At 29.1% G+C, this 21,950-nt stretch overlaps 4 protein-coding genes across 20 annotated transcripts in view; 1 reads left to right on the top strand and 3 right to left on the bottom strand.

Moving 5' to 3' along the window:
* Window positions 1-750: 750 nt before the first annotated feature.
* LOC105835878 (protein arginine N-methyltransferase 6) lies at window positions 751-2,758 on the bottom strand. The gene is made up of 4 exons (XM_012679506.3): window positions 2,355-2,758; window positions 2,160-2,274; window positions 1,719-2,085; window positions 751-1,321 (listed from the first exon to the last, which is right to left on the bottom strand). The coding sequence occupies exons 1-4, from the start codon at window positions 2,388-2,390 to the stop codon at window positions 793-795; spliced, it is 1,047 nt and encodes a 348-aa protein (XP_012534960.1). The 5' UTR covers window positions 2,391-2,758; the 3' UTR covers window positions 751-792.
* A 78-nt stretch (window positions 2,759-2,836) lies between these two features.
* On the bottom strand, window positions 2,837-6,281 carry LOC105835879. 5 transcript variants are annotated; one of them, XM_012679509.3, is made up of 8 exons: window positions 5,877-6,281; window positions 5,605-5,758; window positions 5,406-5,480; window positions 5,187-5,335; window positions 4,800-5,106; window positions 4,332-4,739; window positions 3,370-3,489; window positions 2,837-3,287 (listed from the first exon to the last, which is right to left on the bottom strand). In XM_012679509.3, the coding sequence occupies exons 1-8, from the start codon at window positions 5,913-5,915 to the stop codon at window positions 3,142-3,144; spliced, it is 1,398 nt and encodes a 465-aa protein (XP_012534963.2). In that variant the 5' UTR covers window positions 5,916-6,281; the 3' UTR covers window positions 2,837-3,141. The 5 variants fall into 5 exon arrangements, with proteins under 5 accessions (XP_012534963.2, XP_012534961.2, XP_012534965.2 ...); XM_012679507.3 differs by having other exon boundaries at window positions 4,332-5,106; XM_012679511.3 differs by having other exon boundaries at window positions 4,476-5,106; window positions 5,877-6,280.
* A 133-nt stretch (window positions 6,282-6,414) lies between these two features.
* Window positions 6,415-9,614, top strand: LOC105835880 (pleckstrin homology domain-containing family J member 1). 11 transcript variants are annotated; one of them, XM_012679514.3, is made up of 2 exons: window positions 6,415-7,376; window positions 8,145-9,614. In XM_012679514.3, the coding sequence occupies exons 1-2, from the start codon at window positions 7,286-7,288 to the stop codon at window positions 8,618-8,620; spliced, it is 567 nt and encodes a 188-aa protein (XP_012534968.2). In that variant the 5' UTR covers window positions 6,415-7,285; the 3' UTR covers window positions 8,621-9,614. The 11 variants fall into 11 exon arrangements, 3 of the variants coding, with proteins under 3 accessions (XP_012534968.2, XP_012534967.2, XP_036146307.1); XM_012679513.3 differs by having other exon boundaries at window positions 6,417-7,376; window positions 8,142-9,614; XR_004964218.1 differs by lacking the exon at window positions 6,415-7,376 and adding an exon at window positions 7,383-8,057 and having other exon boundaries at window positions 8,145-8,284.
* Window positions 9,615-15,202: 5,588 nt separating this feature from the next.
* Window positions 15,203-21,950, bottom strand: part of LOC105835882 (very low-density lipoprotein receptor) — a 32,985-nt gene continuing 26,237 nt past the window's right edge. For 2 of the 3 annotated variants that reach the window (XM_012679515.3, XM_028191749.2), the window contains 4 exons: window positions 21,440-21,920; window positions 20,557-20,640; window positions 19,152-19,417; window positions 15,203-19,005 (listed from right to left, as the gene is read on the bottom strand). In XM_012679515.3, coding sequence (XP_012534969.1) covers window positions 18,961-19,005; window positions 19,152-19,417; window positions 20,557-20,640; window positions 21,440-21,920 — 876 coding nt within the window. In that variant the 3' untranslated portion in view covers window positions 15,203-18,960. The remainder of the gene's footprint in view (window positions 19,006-19,151; window positions 19,418-20,556; window positions 20,641-21,439; window positions 21,921-21,950) is intronic. The other variant, XM_012679517.3, reaches the window with a different exon arrangement.

Below are 21,950 nucleotides of genomic sequence, written 5' to 3'. Positions count from 1 at the left end.
TTACCCAGATTGTTCCGCCTGGCGGAAGGAAGTGGCGCATGCGTCCTCGCGCGCGTGCCGCGCCGCTGAGGCGTGAAGGAGAAAAAAAAAGTGGATATTATATTTTAAAAGCGTATTATGTATCCTGGCCCGTTGACGTACACACTTCCTTGTCGATTTCACACAAGGGAGAGAGTGACGCGAGCGGGAGCTAATTAATTCTTCGTCATGCGTCCGTTAATTTCAGAAATACGAGACACTACTTTAGGACGAGTTCGAAACTCTACGAGAAAACCTTTATAAAAATATAATACAGAACATGTATTAAATTGACTAGTAATTGTTATTTATTTTGAGTATTAAAAGTACTAACAGCAATGCTTTTAATACTTAAAATAAATATTAATTACTGATCAATTTAATGCTGTCCAGTATTACATATGTATAAGAAAAGATCCATGTATAATAAGAAATTCGAAAAATTTTAAAATTTTGTCAATATATAGAGAGTATCTTGAAACTATTTTTTTTAATCAATTATGAACTTTTTTTAATTGTTATTTTATTGCTAAATATTAACAACTAATAGAATATTACAGGTGTTACTTGATAAATTGCTGATTAAGTTAACTGAAGGTCCAAGTCACTCTTTATCTTATTAAAATATAATTTTCTAATAATGGTTTGATGATTTTCATATATCTCGCAGTTTTTCAAGATTCTCAATTAACATATTTACATCTATATATGGACAATAGATGAAACATTTAATTTTAGAAATAAATTTTTATTCAGATTATATTTTAGAAAAAATCATATACAGTTCTCAATACTTTCTGCCGCGTGCGATTCACTTCCGTCCAGCTCATCGATGTACTTCTTTGTCACGATACATTTCGTCATGTGACAATCGCATGGAATATCATGGTCCACTTCCTCCGCATCCAACAAAGTTAGTTCCATGTTGTAACGCCTCGGATACGACGAATCTCTTTTTAATTCTAATTTGAAGGCGACAGGCTCATTCCTCATCACTTCTATATCTTCAGGCAAAACAATTGCGGTTTGTTTCCAATGTGTCGCCTCGTCATGAGGCCCAGTGGACAATTCCGAACCATCTGGGAATTCCACCGCGAACCAAATGCACATCCCCTGAAACCTCCCGTCCTCTTTGCATACCACTACGTAATCCTCTCCGCCTAGTAGATTTAACTCTTCTATGGAGACGCAGTTTAAATCCAGCCAAGCGAGCAATTTACTCTCTGCCAAAAGATCATCTTGATTTACAAGGAGAACTTCTGGTTTCAAGGATTTTGTCTTTCTATAATCTTTTCCCATACACCTAAATATAAATTAAATATACAAAATAAATACAATGTTTGCTGATTTAAAAAAAAGTGATGAAAAAAGTTTTAGCAGAGTTCTAAAGCACATTACCAAAATTTTTTATTAGAAAATATGTTTGAAATTGGCTTTATAAAATTTCAAAAACTTTTACGTAATTAAAGTGCATCAAAATAAATAAGATATACGGCGATAATTAGGATAATAATTCAGGATAATACAAAAAATACTTTTTACTTATAATTTGAATTAATAATTGTACATAAAAGTTTTTGGAATTCTATAAAAAATCAATTCAAAGATATCTTGTAATAGAAAAATATCGATAATTTGTTTTCTCTTAACAGTGTTTTTTTAACAATATCCTTTTTTTTATTTGTTTTTCACATAATTACCTCATACTGACTCCACACACGTTATTCCAAAATTTGTACATAGAAGGTATCTGGCATGGCGAGGCGTACAATTTTGCAATGGATGGGAATAACAATCCATCTTTGTGTAAGAAATTATCCCTAGCAAATAGTACGGAATCTAACATTCCTTCGTGTACTAAGTAAAAACCCATCCATTCTGAAACAATTATGTCTACTTTCTCCAAACTGCCTGGACAAATGTCCTCTACTTTACTGTGGATTACTTCAACTTTGTCTTGTACATTATTTTCAATTGACACTTGCTCGATATTCTTTGCTAACATGCTTGCTTCCACTGCGTAAACTTTCTTTGCACCAACCTGGGCACATAAAATTGATAATATTCCTATAAAAAGATATGCGTAACTTTACATTTATGTTTAACAATATGAGAATCTTGAAATAAATTAACATTTCTACCTGAGCCAGCACCAATGTCCATTACTATTTTATTTTGAATTTTTTCTTTTAAATTAAAAATAGCATTTTTATATGCTAAGACACGTGTTTTATCGCTTAGCATTAATTGATGAATCTAAAAATAAAAAAACTTATTGAATAAATATAAGTATTATAAATATACAAAATATAATTTGATATATATTTTTAACTTACGTCAAGTTCTTCATAACTTTCAAAGTATTGATCCATTGTTTTGACAGGCAGAAAATGAGTAAAAATTATGTGTGAATCTACACTTGTTATTAGTTTTAATATTTTATCTTATTCTTATTCACTTGTTTTTTTTTGCAATCTTTATTGAAAAATATATGTATTTCGATTTTTTAGTACTGATACCACGTGCATAGTTCAATCTTCTTGTTTATCTTACTTCAATGTCAATTAAGTCCATACTCTTCAAGTAAATTATAGAGAATTAAATTTTATGCTCAATGAATACAAAAAATTAACCTACAGGAAATATTTATTTAGAACTATACTTCAAATAATTTAACTGGGTAAAGTTTCTGTAATGTTTGTCTGCGGCCCGTGCGCAAGATTTCTAACCTCTCTTTCAAGTTTCAAATGATATGCATGCAATTTACGTACTATAGAATATAAAGATTTTAATAAATAATCAAAAATATTTAATTTCATATATTTTTATTTTTATATATTTATACATTGTAATGTTTACATTTGCTTGATATAAAAAAATAGATAAATCTGCAAAATTATAAAATATGCTAATCTTAAATTAAAATTAATATTTCTTGTGCTAGATAACATGAAGGTAAAGTTGAAGATATACACACTACAACCGGTAAACATACCTTCTCTAAAGAAAAAAATTCTACATGATGTGAAATAAACTATATTTGTACAATTTTTATCTTAATATTCAGGATTAGGTTTCTTATCATCATCGATAGACTCCTTTTTTAAACCTTCTTTTTTTATCTTAATATTTAGGATTAGGTTTCTTGTTATCATCGATAGACTCTTTTTTTAAACCTTCTTTTTCCATCATACGTCTTTTAAATTCCATTTGTTTTTCCTTCTGTTTCCTTTTCCTCTCTAATCGTTGCATTTCTTGAGCGGATAATGCTGCAAAGAATCAAGACAGTTTAAAAATAAGACATATTCTTATACAAAAATAATGTAATAGGTAACATGTTTTTGATGTTACCTTGATTTGACTTCTGTTTAGTTGGAGAATTTGTTTCTTTATTTGGGGAGGCCTCAACAATCTTATCACATGGTGTTAATTTGAGCCTAGCTGTTTTAATATTCATAGTGGCAGTAGAATCTAAATATGTAACAATAATGCATTTTCATTACATTATGGATAATGTTAAGAATAATATAAATTTAAAAAATAATTACAATCAAAAATTGTAATATAATGTATTTTTTAAACTTTAATTTTAATTTTTTTAATTATTAAAAATTTTAGAATAACAACTTAAAATTGACTAAGCTTTATATGTTATTTTAATTTTTGATCAACTACTAAGAACTTTTCTTTTTATTTGGCAAGAGTTCAATGTTAAAAAGTTTTGGAATCAGATATTATATATAATCAAAGAGAATAGTCTTAATATTACTTATAGGCGATATGATCATAGCAACTAGATATTGTACTGTTATTAAAAATAAGCCGAGATTAGTACAAATAATGTAACAAAATTGTAATAATAAATTCGTTCTTCAAAATTTGTAATTCTTCCAAGTTTTTAAACTGTTTAAAGTACAACCCCTCAAAATAATAATTGAAATAATCTTTTTTTTAACATTAATACAATAAAATATTCTTGATTTGAACTATATCTTAGTCCATATGTTGTAATATAAAAAATTGTATAACAAAAAATAATTGTTTAGATTGAACAATCGAACAATTAAGGGTAAAAACATTGTAAAGTCTTTTAACGAGATTCTTCTCAAAAACTTTCTACAGTTTAGATGTATATTATTCTCAAATCTACAGTATTATATGAACTTTTCTTACAAATTTGTTATTATATTCTTGCAAATATTAGATATATAATGTATAAACTTTTGAAAATTTGACAAGTATTTCAATTAAAAGTAATTTTTCTAAAATCTGCTTATCTAATGATCATATTGCACTCCTTTGTATGTCATTACCTTTAGGAGAACCTACTTTAATTATTTGCAACATAAATTTATTGAAAGAAGAAGAAGCATCTTTTAAAAATAATGGTTCAACACGTTGAAGAAGTAATAAATTTGACTTTTTTGAAATCTGGTCATCTGCTGATTGCATCACACCTTTTTGTATGTTGTTCTCTTGCTCTTTATTTGAAATTAATTGACAATTTGAAAATTTTTCTGGAATCTGCTTATCCGATGATCGTGATACATTTCTTTGTACGTTGTTAGCTTGTTCCTCATCTGAAGGCACTTTGTTTGAAATAGATTTTTCTGAAATTTGCTTATCCAATGATCGTGTTACAGTTCTTTGTAGGTTATTATCCTTAGGACCTACTTTAATTGATTGCACTATTACTTTGTTATCCAATGAAAAAGGACTTGCTAAAAGATAAGATAAATTTGATTTTTCTGAAATCGGCTCATCCGCTAATTGTATCACACCTTTTTGTATGTCATTCTCTTGCTCTTTTTTTGAAGGTAATTGAATAGAATTTGAAGATTTTTCAGGAATCTGCTTATCCAATGATCCTGATAAATTTCTTTGTATGTTATTAGCTTGTTTCTCATTTGTAGACACTTTATTTGAAATAGATTTTTCTGGAATCTGCTTATCCAATGGTCGTGTCACACTTGTTCGTACTCCATTAACTTGTTCAGAACTAATCTGTTTTTCCAACTGTTGCAACTCTTTATCAATTTTGTTTCCAAATGATAAAAGAACTCTTTTTAAGGCATTTATAGCAGAACCCTGCACATAAAAAATGTCATATTTATTCAGTCAAATATGAAATATTCTGCTCATTTTTTTTTCAAATAATTGATACATACAATCCTGGCATTGTGTACTGACAAGCCTTTCGTAGATTCCTCTGCGTAATAATAACCAATGTCTTGGTGAAAGTTTCCCGTCTCAAGCTGGACCTTAACGTGAGTGACACAGCCAACATGGCATTTGGCACCAACGACCTCGACATAATCTACAATATAAAGTCAAGTTTACTTTTACAGAATAGATACATTCACTTATGAGGATATCTTCAACTTAACTGCTGGCATATATTTGAAACGTCGCACAATGTTCTGTAGAGATTTTTTGCACCCCACCCCCTTCCATATATCTTCCTAGGATCATATATGTAATACTTCTATATGGCTAGGATTCACTTAACAGCCCTACGTCTCAGGCTGCATTCCATTTCACGTAAAAAACATACCAGCAATCAAGGGTTAATGACCTATTATCTACCTAAGGATTGGTTGACGACAGTATGATTCCACTTGCCCTCGCCGAAAACCTTATTGGCCGTCGAGATTAAATCACGATAATCCGCTACTAAATCCATCGGTTCCACCTTCTCGGGCCTGTCCGTATTTTTCATCGTGACTTGTTTTGTAGCGGGCTGAAGAGCGAAAATATTCATGTACGTTTGCGTTATCCTAGTACGAGAAACGAACTACTTTCCGTTTTACTAAGCCAAAAACTAAAACTTATAACTCCTATTACTAGAGATTACTCACGATTTTAATACACGACAAGTACTCGTGCCCGTTGTACATATCTCCGACAAAATCTGCGTCCTTAAATCACAAATTTACCGCGCAAAAGCAGCCGAGTAGACGCGCGAGAAACGTAAACAAAAGACAAGCTACCAATCGCAGCCGAAAGATCGAGCGATTGCCAGGAACAAGAACGCTATCTCGTACCCAAGCGTCCTAAGTTCGAATGGAAGCGATCCAGCAGACGAAAAAATGGCTCAACCAATACGCCGAACGTGACATTCTTTACGTTTACGCGAAACATTTGATCTTATTGAAGGATCGAAAGAGAAATGTTACACAAAATAAATCAAATAAAAACATAGTTTATTATCGAATAATTAAAAACAAATTAACATTTATGTTAATTTCTACTAATTAATAGATTAAGGGCCTAAACACAATGCCAGGCAACAGGCAATAGGAACAGGAAATAAAAAAAAGAAAAAAAGAAAGATCCTTTCTCTCTTTTTCTCTTTCTTATTTCCTGTTCCTATTACCTGTTGCCTGGCACTGTGTTTAAGCCTTAATTTTACTTTATTATTATTAAGATTTATTCATCTTTTTTCAAATTCTTAGAATTTGAAAACAATAAAAAAACAAGTTAGGCATAAGTAAATTCAAATGGCAAAATAGACATAAGCCAACTTCGACACGCGTTAATTAATTAAATCGATGATTCATCCAATCATTTACAGCGAAATCACTGCAACTTTTATCATATCCCTCTAATCTAATCTTCCTTTTCGTACGTCAGTTAAAAAAGGGCTGATAATTTTTTGTGGGAGTCGATAAAAACGACAGTTGATAAAACTACAGATATTACGCGACAAGCTGTATAATAAGCGATTCAATCAATGTAGAGTTCGAAGAGTCGTCTGTGATACAATCAATCGCAAGAATTTAAAATTCGTGCGTAATCCCAACACGCTTATCTCTCATCGAATTCGAGAAAACGTCTCGTTCCGCTCGAATGAACGTGGGGCTATCCCTTCCGTGGCGTCGCGAGAAAGAGAGTGAGAGATTCGAAACTGGCCAAATTCAACTGACGGAATAATCATCGACCGGAAAATAGAAAACTGCGCGAAAGCTGATGTTTAGGCGAACCAAGCTATTTCGAATCTATGACGCGCTGACGATGCGTTGACGCCCGTCCCGTCGACGTGCGGATAATCTTTCGTTTTTTGCGGCCGTCGATCGACGAACAGGCGGGAGTGAGAGCACTTCGCGCGAGGGCGAGGACCACGTTGATTAACGTGGGAGAGACAGACGGCTCGACACGCCGCCGTTTAACGAATGTGATTGACGAATTGAAGATGTAACGTATCGTCGCGGTGACGACGCGACAGTCCCCGTGAACGTTCGTGGCGACGACGCGGCACAGGTCGGACATGAGATTCAATGACAGGGAGCTCGCAGAGGCGAGCTTTGGACCCGCGAACCTGGAAGGACGGCTAAACCACAAGCGGGCCCATAAGTCAGGTTAGTTTAGTGCGAATATCAAATGCGCGTTTTTACGTAACGTGAGACAGGATCGTCCTAACCTGTCACCTGTCATCGGTTGTCTGTCACTCGACAGACTTCTCTCCGTGGGCTGCGTTCGAAAACGTCACCTCGAGTGCTCTCTGGTATCGTTCTATTCTTGTTGTTCGTTGAATGTGAGACAAGGATGATATCCAAGAGCACTCCGATAATGTTTCCGAACGCAGCCATGGAGATATTCAATTGCACGTAATTGTTCTACGGGATTAGATTGCGAATTTCTTGCGATTGATCATTGCACGTTCCTGTCGTGTGATCTTTCTTCAGTTTGTACGATTTAGATTTAGGAAAGATTGTTTTCAAATCACTTTAATGTTATTTTTAGTCATTTTCAATCATTGTTACCATTTCCGAAGCGTGAATTATAAATAAGTTTTGAAAAAAAATGAAATAATTGTAAATAAAGAGTTTTGATCATATAATTTATCATCCTGCTTCTTAACTTTGAATGAATCCTATCTGGATCAGAACGAAAAAATTGTATCAATATTTTATAATAACTATAAATAATATATAATAAATATAAGTTATAAAAATATAAGTAGTTTCTAGTATAATAATCTAGATTGTAGAGTTGATTTTCTGAATTTTTAATAACAGGCTATGAAAACAATTGAAAATGTATGCACAACTGTAATAACTAGAATTTAAAAAATTAAATGTATAAAATGTATCTCTAATGTTATTTCTTTCTGGATTTTTCAGCAGTGTTCAAAGAGAAGTGGTTCAAGCTACGGCACAATCTACTATTTTACTTCAACATCAATGACTTAGGGCACATCGATACGAAACAACCTGCTGGGGTGATTGTCCTGGAAAATTGCAACATCAATATAGATAATTCATCCGAGGGGGCATTTGCGTTGAGCATCTCGTTCCGCGACGAGTTGGACAAACGGCATGTACTGAGCTGTAGGTCGGAATCTCAAGTAGACCAATGGGTAAACGCGCTTAAGCAAGCAAGTTATGGATACTGGAGATCTCGCCTAATCACACTTCAAGAGAGATTATGCAAAAAAACGGGGAAAGACCCGTTACTCATGTATCCTAGGAATCAAGGTGTAGTGCGAGACGAAGCTTGGGAGCCTGCCACCAGCTTCAGATCTCATGTACGTTCATTCACAACGTCGGTCGCGCCTACCTTGAATACGATAACTAGGGAAGTCAATCTCATAGATCTTTAATATAAAGAAATAATTTTAGACTAGGTAAATGGAAATTTAATTTGAAAAAATGTGGCCTCACAGAACTTATATTTGAAACTAATTAAATGGAAATTTAATTTTTATAAATGTGGCCTCACAGAACTTATATTTTTGAAGAAACGCATATAGTCGAAAGTTTTTGCGCTAAACTGCTACAAGCAAGCAAGCAACTTAAGACGCAAGTCTAATAAGTATGAGCTTTAATTTATATAATAATAAGTAAGATAAATATACTATATAGAATGTACATCATACATATATAAAAGACAAAATATAAAAGAAAATGGAAATGTTATATAATCAGATAGAATTTTCTTTAAATAATAATTTTGTTTAATGTAATTTAAAAAGGTTTGTTTAAAATTTAAGAGATTGAAAGCATGATTTTCATAAAAGTTCTTTTTCTAATGAGTCGGAATTTGATACAACAGAAAAATTATATAAAATAATAATAAATATAAAATACATGCAATGTAAAATATGTGCAAATAACGATACAACGATATGAATAACTTGTATTAATGTATTATATAAAACAGATTATATGAATGTGCTAATATGTGTATGCTTCGTGATATTTTGTGACTTGAAGAGCCGATTGTTTCAACTTCTTGGTGAACTTACTTATCAGTTAAATATATATCTGTTTTTATTTATTATTGTATTTATATTAAGAGAAAAAGAATGAAGATAGACACATGCTTACCTGATAGGTAAGTTTACTAAGAAGTTGGAACAATTGGCCCTTAATATTAATGTTTAATTGAAGATATATATTAAGTATAATTCTTATATTATTCATATAAAAAAGAAAAAAAAATTGTGATTATTGATTCGTCACTCTCTACCTTTGTATAAATTTGATAAAGTATTTGTTTATGTGAAATACTCAATTCTATTTCTAACAAAATTGTGTGACTTAGTAACATTGTGAAGCTTACAATGGAAAAAATAAAAATATTTTTATAATTTATGCATGTGTTTTTTTAATGTGTTAAAACCTGTACTAAATATTATATTTGAACGATAAAAACTATTTCTCGTATGTAAAAAGTAGATATTATTTATCATTTGTTTTATGCGTAAATAAATAATAAACACAATTATATTCCATTACGATTTTATTTAAAAAATGCTAGTTTGAGTAATATAATATGAATGAAAATAAACGTCTTCCGAAACCACCGGAAAATCCGAGAAATTGTTAAACGAATGATTAAATTCCTATCAAGTTACGAAAATAAATATATTTTGTTAAGAAATTAAAAGAAGACTAGGGCCATAATTCATAATCGAATCTTATATTTAAGATCATCTTAAGTACTGTTTTAAGATGTCATCAGCCAATCACAGCCATATTTGCATCTTCAGACATTGCTTGAGACGATCTTGAAATAAGATTCGACTGTGAATACGGGCCTAGGACGCGTCTCATAAAACTCGGAGAAATCGTAGTTATTAGAAGAGTATATTCTGCAGGAGCAAGAAGACGACAGCGAGAACTGGCAAACGCGGCACGTTTGGGACTCGAAACATTGTTCCTGTTACTAGGGAAGCAGGATGTACAAGGAGGGTAGTCATCTAGAGAAGGTGCTGTCATCTAGCGTTCGTCGTAGTTACCCACATGGTTGTACTGCCTTATCATTATTTCTACGTCGATATCTTATTCATGCGCTGCTCTCATCGATTTAAATTATTTAATAACATTGTAGAAATATCATCAAATCAGTCACTAAATGATATAGGAGTTTAAAAAGTATTGTATATTGCAAAAAAGATATATTTCAACATTCGAACGGCTTCTGAAATTATCGAAACGTGCAATTGTTGTTGACTTAAAACTTAAACCATTAAACTCTCTGATTTCACTGAAAGGACCTATTTAACAATACCATATATAAATGCTTAGTGTCGAATTAATCGTTCAATTGTATAAGGAATATTAACAAACATTATTGATTATCAAAAGAAATGAATATCACGAGATTTATACTGCTTTATAAAGTCGGCATACCGAAATATGCCATTATCGTAGATTTAAGCCATCTAATAATATGATTTAAATATTTAATGTCAAATTAATCGTTAAAATGTCTAAGAAACATTAACAAACTATATTGATTGTCAAAAGAAACGGATATCACGAGATTCAATCTGTTTTCTAAAGTCGGCATACCGAGACACATCATTATCGTAGATCCAAGCCATTCAATAATACGATATGAACGTTTAATGTCAAATTAATTGTTAAATTGTGTAAAAAACATTAACAAACTATTAATTATAAAAAGAAACAAACATTACGAGATTTAAATTGCTTTTTAAAGTCAACATACCAAGACACGCCATTATTGTAGATCCAAGCCATCTAATAATATTATTTAAATATTTAATACCAAATTAATCGTTAAATTGCATAAGAAATATTTACAAACTTTATAGATTGTCAAAAGAAACGAATATCACGAGATTTAAATTGCTTTACAAAGTCGGCATATCGAAACACACCATTATCGTAGATTTAAGCCATCTAATAATATGATTTAAATATTTAATGTCAAATTAATTGTTAAATTGTATAAAAAACATTAACAAACTATATTGATTGTTAAAAGAAACGAATATCACGAGATTTAAATTGCTTTATAAAGTCGGCATACCAAAACACGCCATTATCGTAGATTTAAACCATCTAATAATATGATTTAAACATTTAATGTCAAATTAATCGTTAAAATGTCTAAGAAAAATTAACAAACTATATTGATTGTCAAAAGAAACGGATATCACGAGATTTAATCTGTTTTCTAAAGTCGGCATACCGAGACACATCATTATCGTAGATCCAAGCCATTCAATAATACGATATAACCGTTTAATGTCAAATTAATTGTTAAATTGTGTAAAAAACATTAACAAACTATTAATTATAAAAAGAAACGGACATTACGAGATTCAAACTGCTTTTTAAAGTCAGCATACCGAGACACGCTATTATTGTAGATCCAAGCCATCTAATAATATTATTTAAATATTTAATATCAAATTAATTGTTAAATTGTATAAGAAATATTAACAAACTTTATAGATTGTCAAAAGAAACAAATATCACGAGATTTCAATTGCTTTATAAAGTCGGCATACCAAAACACGCCATTATCGTAGATTTAAACCATCTAATAATATGATTTAAATATTTAATGTCAAATTAATTGTTAAAATGTCTAAGAAACATTAACAAATTATATTGATTGTCAAAAGAAACGGATATCACGAGATTTAATCTGTTTTCTAAAGTCGGCATACCGAGACACATCATTATCGTAAATCCAAGCCATTCAATAATACGATATGAACGTTTAATGTCAAATTAATTGTTAAACTGTGTAAAAAACATTAACAAACTACTAACTATAAAAAGAAACGGACATTACGAGATTTAAATTGCTTTTTAAAGTTAGCATACCGAGACACGCCATTATTGTAGATTGAAGCCATCTAATAATATTATTTAAATATTTAATTTCAAATTAATTGTTAAATTGTGTAAAAAACATTAACAAACTATATTGATTTTCAAAAGAAACGAATATCATGAGATTTAAATTGCTTTATAAAGTCGGCATACCAAAACACGCCATTATCGTAGATTTAAACTATCTAATAATATGATTTAAATATTTAATGTCAAATTAATTGTTAAAATGTCTAAAAAACATTAACAAATTATATTGATTGTCAAAAGAAACAGATATCACGAGATTTAATCTGTTTTCTAAAGTCGGCATACCGAGACACATCATTAGCGTAGATCCAAGCCATTCAATAATACGATATGAACGTTTAATGTCAAATTAATTGTTAAACTGTGTAAAAAACATTAACAAACTACTAATTATAAAAAGAAACAGACATTACGAGATTCAAACTGCTTTTTAAAGTCAGCATACCGAGACACGCCATTATTGTAGATCGAAGCCATCTAATAATATTATTTAAATATTTAATATCAAATTAATCGTTTAATTGTGTAAAAAACATTAACAGACTATATTAATTATCAAAAGAATCGAATATCACGAGAAATTTAAACCATGCTTTCTAAAGTCGGGATGCCGAGACACGCCATTATCGTAGTAGATCCAAGCCATTTGATAATATGATATGAATGTTTAATGTCCAATTAATCCTTAAATTGTATAAGAAACATTAACAAACCTTATAAATTGTAAACAAAAATGGATATCTCACGAGATTCAAACTATATACATAATAATATAGAAATCGTTACATCATGATCGTTGATAAGTTAACTTTTTGCTTGTTCAACACCTGTAACCTGTAAACAAATGATCTATATTTAAAATTATGTAACAAATTTTAATCAGTTGAAATTTAATTTTACTCTCATGGAATTACTATTATTAATAACATTTTGTATGTTAAACTAAAACAATATTTTGAGTGACTTAACGGCTTATTAAATTTATATTTTACGACTACGATTTGTGTGCGGCAGCCTTTTAATATTAAATCAATTGTTAAAAAGCGTAAGAAAGATTAGTAAACCTTAAACGTTATTAAAAGTGTAATTTATAGAATACTTATTTATTTAAATTGACATGCCGATGTGATCTATATTTTCATCACAACTAAATCATTTATTCATGACACAATAAGTAAAAAAACGAGACTTGAGAAATTGTTAAAATGCTTTTGTTAATATTATTTGAAGCTTTTATTAATCTTCTTTAAACATTTCTATTGTTTCATTGATTAATCCGACAATAATTAATTAATATTTAATATTATATCATTTAACATTTTTAATCAGAGCGCGTGTGTTTCTGATGTAATACCGAATAAGTGGTTGTATATGACATTTATTTAAACAAATATAGAATTAATAACTACACTAAATTAAATAACAGAATATTTTTATCCTAAATAATAATTAAATAAAAGTAGGAATTTGATTACGCATCTGTATAGTCGCCTAAAACATTGTGAAACTAAATAAAACGGAATTAAATCGGATAGTAAAGAAAATAATTCGGGGTTTCTTGGCGTTCGAAATCTCGGAAAATACGCCTCAAGTATTAGAAGCACACGTTTGGCGAGGAAGTATCAGAAGTATGTAGGAGTTCCCTCCCGCGCGGACACTCCCACTCTTACTACTCCTCACTAACGTATACGGCTGGTCTCAACCCACTGGCCAATGATAGCTCTAGTGAGTGGGCGTGAAAGGGGCTAGTTGTGTACTGTCTATTAGATAGCGCTGACCAATCATTGCGTCGATGCGAGGGAGCAATGTGGGGGGCAGTGGGCTGCGCCAGAAGACTTCTACAACCTTCTTGTCGATCATGCACTTCTGATACCTCAGCATTTATTTTCCGAGATTCCGGACGCTAAGAGGACGCCAATTCTCCTATCTTACCTTCGAATTTATCAAGAAGCTATTAATTTTTAAATCTTGTCCATACAAATGCGTAATTAAATTCGCGTTTTCGTTTAATTGTTATTTAGAAAATATTATTTAATTATTAATCTAATTGTTAATTTGTTCAAATAATTTGTTAAAATACTTAAGAGGCAATATATAATCATGCTTACTGAGATATAAATAATTAAATTGAGATTACAATTTAAAGCCGCGTTTATTTTAGAAAAGCAAGATATTTATTAAATTACTTTTTTTAATAATTTGTTTCACAATTTAATAAACATTACATAATCATTGCAATTACTATTTTACTATTTCATCTTTCCTGAATATCGTATAACCTATAAATGTTACGCGGACAATGTTCTTTTTCATTAATGTAAATTATATAAGAATATTCTTGTCAAATAAGATTTCTTGTCAAATCTTTTGCTAAAATATATAAGAAAAGTTAACAATCATAAAACATTATTAAAAGATAAAGGTATCTTGAGAATAGATATATCTATTCATTCAATGTATACATTCAAGTTGGCATAGAGACGTCGCGTTTATTATATCATTTGTTGAATTGAATAAGAATAATAATAAGCATTGAATGTCGACAAAAAAAGATAAGTATTTCGAAAATAATTTTGCTCCTCGTGTAGATGAATATAATAAGCGCTTGTGTATGAAGAAAGTTTGTCATTAATCTAAAATTCTGTATTAGGTTATGTGATTACACTCTAATGTCTTTTACTGTCGTAATTGTCAAAATGCATAAGAAACCAGAGAATATTGTTAATAAAAATATCTTCCAAAATTCGTAAAACTTTTCATATCAATTACCAAGTCTTTTTTCCGATTTTACATTCCTTACTTTATATATTGCTTCAAGATTGTTAAACACATTTTTTATATTAAAGATTAAAACAAAATGAAAGATGTTAAAAATATGAATATAAAATGTTAAAAGATTCTTTTGAGATTTGTGAACGATTTGACTTTTAATATCTAAACATCTTAGTTTTTGGGTTCTAGTTATATATATATTTTTTTATATCTATAATATGTAATATTTTATTTCTATTATTGGACCTTTTAAGATGTTAGGAAAATTCACAACTCAACAGAAAAATGATTCACTATTTATATTTTCAAATAGGCTTATTTACAAATTTTACATTTCACAATCTTTCACAGGTGATAATAATGTGGTATTACTGCAATTTAGTTTGTATACTTTATTTATACAATCATTATAATAAATTATATGTATATTTTTTAGTAAGTATATTTACGTACGCGTGAGTGTGTACTCCATATATGTATATAGAGTGATTTATCATCTAAACATTTGCACCTTAAATAATTTTGCTTTCAAGAAACATGAGAATTCTTATAAGATACAGTTATACATAAGATACTTTAATTTTTTTTTAACATGATGTTAATACCTTTTTTATAAAGATTTTCTTTATCATTCTGCTTAGAAAAGTGAAGTAAAATCAAATGGAAATTGTAAATTTCTTATATATTTTTAAAACTAACAAAAATATTTCAGATACAAACATTGATTCTCACTCTGTATATGTATACAGAATGATTCTAAAATAAATTATTAAATTTTGTAGATACTTTTTTTAAAATTAATTTGGAATTACTTTCATTAAAAAATATTTGATAAATATAATCGCTCTTTATTTTACTATGATTTATTACTTTATATTTACTATTGAAAATGTATCAGATTTGCGTTTGTACATATATAACCTAAGAAGATATGAATTCTATTAAAATAAGTTATATAAATTAAAATTAGGAGAATACAATTTTATTTATTTAATAAAATAAAACCAATTTTAAATTCAAGAATATATCTACAAAGTTTAATAATCTATTTTTGAATCTCATTGTATTGTATATGTACATATACATGTGTGGCATAGAAATAATATTTGACACAATTTTGGCAAATAAATTGATTAGGACAAGTTTTATCTTTATGATTTACACAGTTAATTACACCTTTCATCAGACACACATACAAACACACATACATATACATACACACTTCTATTTTTTGATTAAAATTACCACCAAGCCTCTATATCTTAATTTTGGACTTTGCTTTCTTGCACTTAATAATTGCACCATGTCCCCGTTAACAGACAGCTGGTTATAGGCAGGAAAATTGGCTTATTATTACATAAGAAATTAGTGATTCATCAATAAGAGGTAAACATGTCGAGTTATAAACATATATAATTTTTCTTATAAAATTATCCATAATTCTCGATTTTTATTTTCTTTTTTTAGCACATCTGACAATTGTTAAATGTTATAAATTATAAAGAAAAATGAAAACATTAAAAACATTATTTAAATCTGTACAAAATTTCTTGGTCCCATAAAAATAAGACCAGATTAAAAAATGCATATAAATTACTGATTTGTGAATAGATTTGTTACAACAAGAGTACAGTAAGAGAAGTACCAATTTGGCACACATTGGCACAATTTGAAATACATTGGCACAATTTTTGTGAGACAATCTGCTATCTGTCAACGTACATAGTTTCTTTTACCAATCTAATGTTATATCTTTTAATAATTTTATCTAATAAAGTTTTTTTTCACATTTAATCATTTTTAATACAGTAATATTATAATGTATTATAAATATGTATATATGTATGTAGAATGTTTAAAAAAGATATGGATCAGTAATACCGTAAAATCACTTTCTTTAGAAGAAATTTAACCAAATTAATTAACGAATTAGTTAAAATTAAAGATAAATAGTTACAACCTTTATTAACCATTATTACTCTATTCCAATTTTTATTATAAATTCAATTTTAATATTGCAATTATGAGATATTGTGTAATTATATTCATTATGTATATAATACTTTTTTTCTCTTTTACAACAGAAGACATCTGTAGAATATTTAAAAAATATTTATGTTGCATTTTCATACTTTTTCCATTAATACATGTATGTAAACACGCGTATGATCATAATCAAAAAAGGAAGAAAATACGTCATTGATAGCAAAGTAGAAAGTCATGTAAATTTTAAGATATAAAATATATGTAAATTATAACAAAATTTTAAATAATTTTATCATTGTAAGATTCTAATAGTACCAATACTTATCTTTTTTTAGGACATCCTTTACATATATACAGAGCGTTACAAAAGTCAAGTATAAAAATACTACAACAAAAGTTTGCAAAAATTAAATAATGAAAGCAAGTTTTTAAAATATATAATTTGAAATTTGATCAAATTATAAGGTGTGTAAACTGACTTAAAGTCACATCATGCACTAAGGATTTCTCCAATTCTCGCAGCACGATATTTAATGTTAACGCAAACTCACTCTTTAACGATAGTTCATTATTTTAGCTAATATTCAAACTTATACTTAAAAGCTCAAAATAAAAACGCCACGTAAATTTTTATTACTTAATTTTTTGCTAACTTTTTGCAGAGCTTTTACACTCAATTTTTGCATACTTTGTACATATATATATAAACATACACATATATATATTACTTATATATAGTAAATAAAATTTTCAAGCCCGACTCGATAATTCTATACAAATACACTGATTTCTTTAGTAGATTAAAGTACTTGACAACAGTCCCCTTTTAACAAACGCACAATCACACTTACTGTCATTGAGCTCGAGTCGTCACAACAATGCTCTTTTCGTTTTACTACGTAAACGATAGTATAATATTTGTAAATGGAGCGATTTCTTTTATCATGATATGGACTGTCCATATACAGATAGTTACTAGAAAGTCCTTACATATGTCTATCTATATGTCGCATACATCCATGGCATTGTACGCAGACATAAAAGGAGAAATTTCTTCTGAGCATATATTTCTTTTTAACTCGCACATTTTAACTTTTCTTTTGCATAATTAACACGGAGCGGATTATTTGTATAATTACTCTTAAATCTAAATTACAGAAAAAAAGATTACAACATATAATAATAAAAGGATCTGGGTTGTATATATATATGTATATATATTATATACATATTAAATGTATGTGTTTTTTATAAAAAGTTGATTTTTTCTTATGTAACAAAAAGATAGAGAAGTACAGTTCAAGATGAAAGAAAATAATAATTATAGCCTCTTATTCCATTTTAATTGAGTGATAGTTTATTTCACAGCATGTATTTGTTATAACTTTCATATCGCGTTTTAACACCACGTGTAATAATTTTTAAATAATATTAATATACGATAGAGATTTTTCGCATTATTTACATGTGACTTCTATAAGATATTACTCAAAAAAGTAATATCTTGCGTACCTAGAAACTTTATTCAAAAAATTCCTATTGTGTATCTTTGAATAAATAATTAAACAATAACAAGTTGACATTCTTACATATACATAGCGTATGTAAAATCATACGCTATGTGCGCCAGGCCATGCTAAATCGATCTAAAAATTCTATATTACAAATTATAATTACTTAACTAAATAGATAATGTTAGATAGGACTCTTAAGCTCTTATTAAACTATTTGGCTACATGAAGATAAAATCGCTTATTTGGCAACAGTTTCTCTAGATATTTCTCCCTTTACGTCCTAGAGCAAATTTAAATGTTGCACGCATAATATACATATTATATTTGAGTGACAAAGTGCTAAAGTTTGTAAAGAAATAGATACAAAAAAAATTAACATAATCACAGTTGGTTGGCAGGCTTGCGAGCGAGCGCAGGCATGATGCGTTTGGACAGGCTCTTTCAACGCAAATACCTTGTCTTTCTTTACATGGTTTTATCACTTGGTCGAATGAATATTACTTCAATAGCCTGTTAAATTTTTTATATTAATAGATTAAGCCTTAAACATAATCATTTGTTCCAGGACTTGTCAATGGTTCTTGAGCCTGAAACAAATAATATATATTATCAAATCTTTAATAAAAAACATTCTAAAATTTTATTTTATTAGCCATATTCTATAAGAATTGTTCTTTAAAATCTATTAAATAAAAATTAATTCAAATTAATTATAGATGAAGAATATTTTTACCTCCTCTCCAACTGTAGCTGCAGGAAGCGGGAATCTGTTTTTCTCAAGACTAAATTGATCTTCCGTAGTCTTTCTATAGACGGGATTATCGAAGTTCATGCTAGTAACATTACGATGAAGATAATGCCTGTAGCATAGTACTGCAACTAGTGCAAGTAATAACAATCCTAAAGACACTATGCCTATTACAATGCCAGCGACTAAACCAGGATCTGTTGATTCAGTTGAATTTCCCTTTCCATCTGCATCTGCTGAGGATAATGGATCTAGAAGTAGAATATTCAATTGTGAAAATTTCAAAACACAAACTAGGATTTGATATTTAAATACAAAGAGATCCCAAAAGTATTTTCTCATTCCAGCGCATTCAATACTGTGCAGCAGAGTTAATACACTTAATTAGTAAAAATTTAATAAATTAATTTCTGTAATGGTATATACAGTGGTCATAATTAGAATACAGTAGAAATCTAATTCTAGAAAACATTAACTGAGCTATTAAGTAAAATGCACATTTTTTTATTAAAAAAAACATGCAGACATAAGAACACATCTATGCAAATAACGTATATATCTACATCATATCTTTCTATACTTTATATATTATTGAAAGTTATAAAAACTTAGTTATAAAATATATCTCTATATAAGCAAAATTAAAACTAATCATTAAAATTAATAATTAACAATCGATTATATATACATATAATCAATCAACTTTATTAAATTATATAATAATGTTAAAGTTATAATGTAAGCACTAATTCAATTACAGACTGTTTTCTTATAAATATAGCAAACAACTTTTTATTTATAGATTTTTTAATAGACACAAAATTAATTAGTCCTTAATAAAAGAAAAAAAATTATTATTTAAATTTAATTTTAATAAAAAATTGAACTTGTTTATATATCTATCACTTAAATTTCAGATTTATTAAGATTTATTTAAATTAAATAAGATGTAAAATTTACTTTCTATATTTCTAAAATTTTTTAAAACTCTTTGATTTGAAAATGAATTTTTCCAACGTATTTGTTTTCAAAAAAATTAATTTTAATTTAGTCACAAATTAAATATATGTTTGAAATATCTTGTATCAGAAAGTACTGTATCATAATATATTAAAGAATTAACGCGTTTGTACAACTATTAACGCATTTATACAATTATTTCTAATTCAGCATTAAATAATAAAATTGTATTAATATATTTTTAATTAATAGTTTTATGAAGTCCAGTATTGAATATATTTTCAGTGAAGAATGAACCACCGTTAAATTAATATATGTTTAAATCTGTAAATCGTTAATTCTGTATGATAGTGTAGTTATATAAATAACCGATTAATTTATCCCAGTAAAATCCACGCATGTTAAAAAAATATCATCCAACCAAACTTACTGGTAGTCGTCGTAACATTAAGAGGCTCGAGCCTCTGGAACGGCATCATGGGTGCTTGCGTAGACGGCGCTATGGTTGTAGTAACTGGAATATCCCAAATTCATGCAACACGAATGCAAATAAATGAAACAACGTAAATAATGATAACTTCTACAAGCAACTGTCAAAAATTTATTTTAAAAAATTTAAATAAAATTTTTACATATGCTAAATGATCAATCTTGTGCACTAAAAACGCTTATACGTTTTTTCGTAATTATTTTATCGGATTCAAGCACGTTCTCATTATATTATTTTATTTATAAATTTTATATGGACTAAAAATGATCATGCAAAATGGTTTATCACTATGCAACTGTTCTATGAAATATCAATGTTAATAATTATATGCGCGTTATTTGATCTGCGTAATAACTATTGAATACAAAAGATAAAAAATTAAAAAAAAAGACATTTTAAACATTTTTCCTGCATAATAAGCATTAATAAATTAGAATGCACCAATGACATGCAATGCTACCTGAGAATCTAGATTTCATTCTCATATAATGTGCAAAAGATCCATAACAGATCTATTGTAAAACTGACGAATAACTTTCCATAACTGTCTATTAATTTATTCGGATCAGAAAAAAATTAGGTAATGTAATATCCAGAATTGCAAATATTAAAAAAATTATTTTTAATACAATTTAAACCTCGTCTTTTTAAATTTAAAACTAAAAATTAAAAAAAAAACTACATTCTAAAAATATACCTTAATTATAAAACTAATGGCATATTAAATCTTCATCAATTGTCTGTTATGACGAGGTAGTTCAAAACTGCGTAGTAACTCAGTGCTAGAAGGTCATTCGTCAATCCTTCCCCGTGACTAACTCACCATTTTCCACGCACATCAATCCATCGGGTAATAACCGTAAGCCGTCAGGACAGGCGCACGACAATAGTGGTGATCTAGAGTTGATTTTAGGTGCAGGCAAACATAGATGGCTGCAATGTCCATTGACAGCCTGACATTGATTCATTCCGTCAGGCTGTCTATAAGGGTGATATACATGGACTACCATTGGATGCTGAAGCGTTCTGATAGACGTTACGGCTTCCACTTCTTTGCCAGTAAATTTGTTAGCTTTAAAGATTGTTTCCTTGTCCCAATCGGTCCAGTACACATAATCCTCAAAGGTTGTTATACTGAAGGGATGCCTGAGGCTATCGGGAGAGTACAGAACCGTTCGTCTGCCGGTACCGTCGTAATTACAGGAACCTATGATGTTCAGTTTCGCGTCTACCCAATATACTCTCTTGCCAATCAAGTCTAAGGTTAAACCATTAGGCCACTTAACGTCATTGCCGACAATTACCTGCAATAGACTCTCGTTAAAAATCAAAAC

The sequence above is a fragment of the Monomorium pharaonis genome, chromosome 7, assembly GCF_013373865.1.
Source record: "Monomorium pharaonis isolate MP-MQ-018 chromosome 7, ASM1337386v2, whole genome shotgun sequence".
NCBI classification, from domain to species: Eukaryota; Metazoa; Arthropoda; class Insecta; order Hymenoptera; family Formicidae; genus Monomorium; species Monomorium pharaonis.
Note: the sequence above shows the minus strand (reverse complement) of the source record. Positions and strands in the feature narration are given on the sequence as shown.

Coding starts and splice junctions, on each gene's coding strand:
- LOC105835878 (XM_012679506.3), bottom strand. CDS start 2,390: ATGGATCAATACTTTGAAAGTTATGAAGAACTTGAC. Junction 2,086..2,159: donor GGACATTGGTGCTGGCTCAG/GTAGAAATGTTA, acceptor ATCTTTTTATAG/GAATATTATCAATTTTATGT. Junction 1,322..1,718: donor GTGTGTGGAGTCAGTATGAG/GTAATTATGTGA, acceptor ATTTATATTTAG/GTGTATGGGAAAAGATTATA.
- LOC105835879 (XM_012679507.3), bottom strand. CDS start 5,915: ATGTACAACGGGCACGAGTACTTGTCGTGTATTAAAATC. Junction 5,481..5,604: donor TGTCGTCAACCAATCCTTAG/GTAGATAATAGG, acceptor ATATGATCCTAG/GAAGATATATGGAAGGGGGT. Junction 3,288..3,369: donor TAAACAGAAGTCAAATCAAG/GTAACATCAAAA, acceptor GATTCTTTGCAG/CATTATCCGCTCAAGAAATG.
- LOC105835880 (XM_012679513.3), top strand. CDS start 7,286: ATGAGATTCAATGACAGGGAGCTCGCAGAGGCGAGCTTTGGACCCGCG. Junction 7,377..8,141: donor CAAGCGGGCCCATAAGTCAG/GTTAGTTTAGTG, acceptor TGGATTTTTCAG/CAGTGTTCAAAGAGAAGTGG.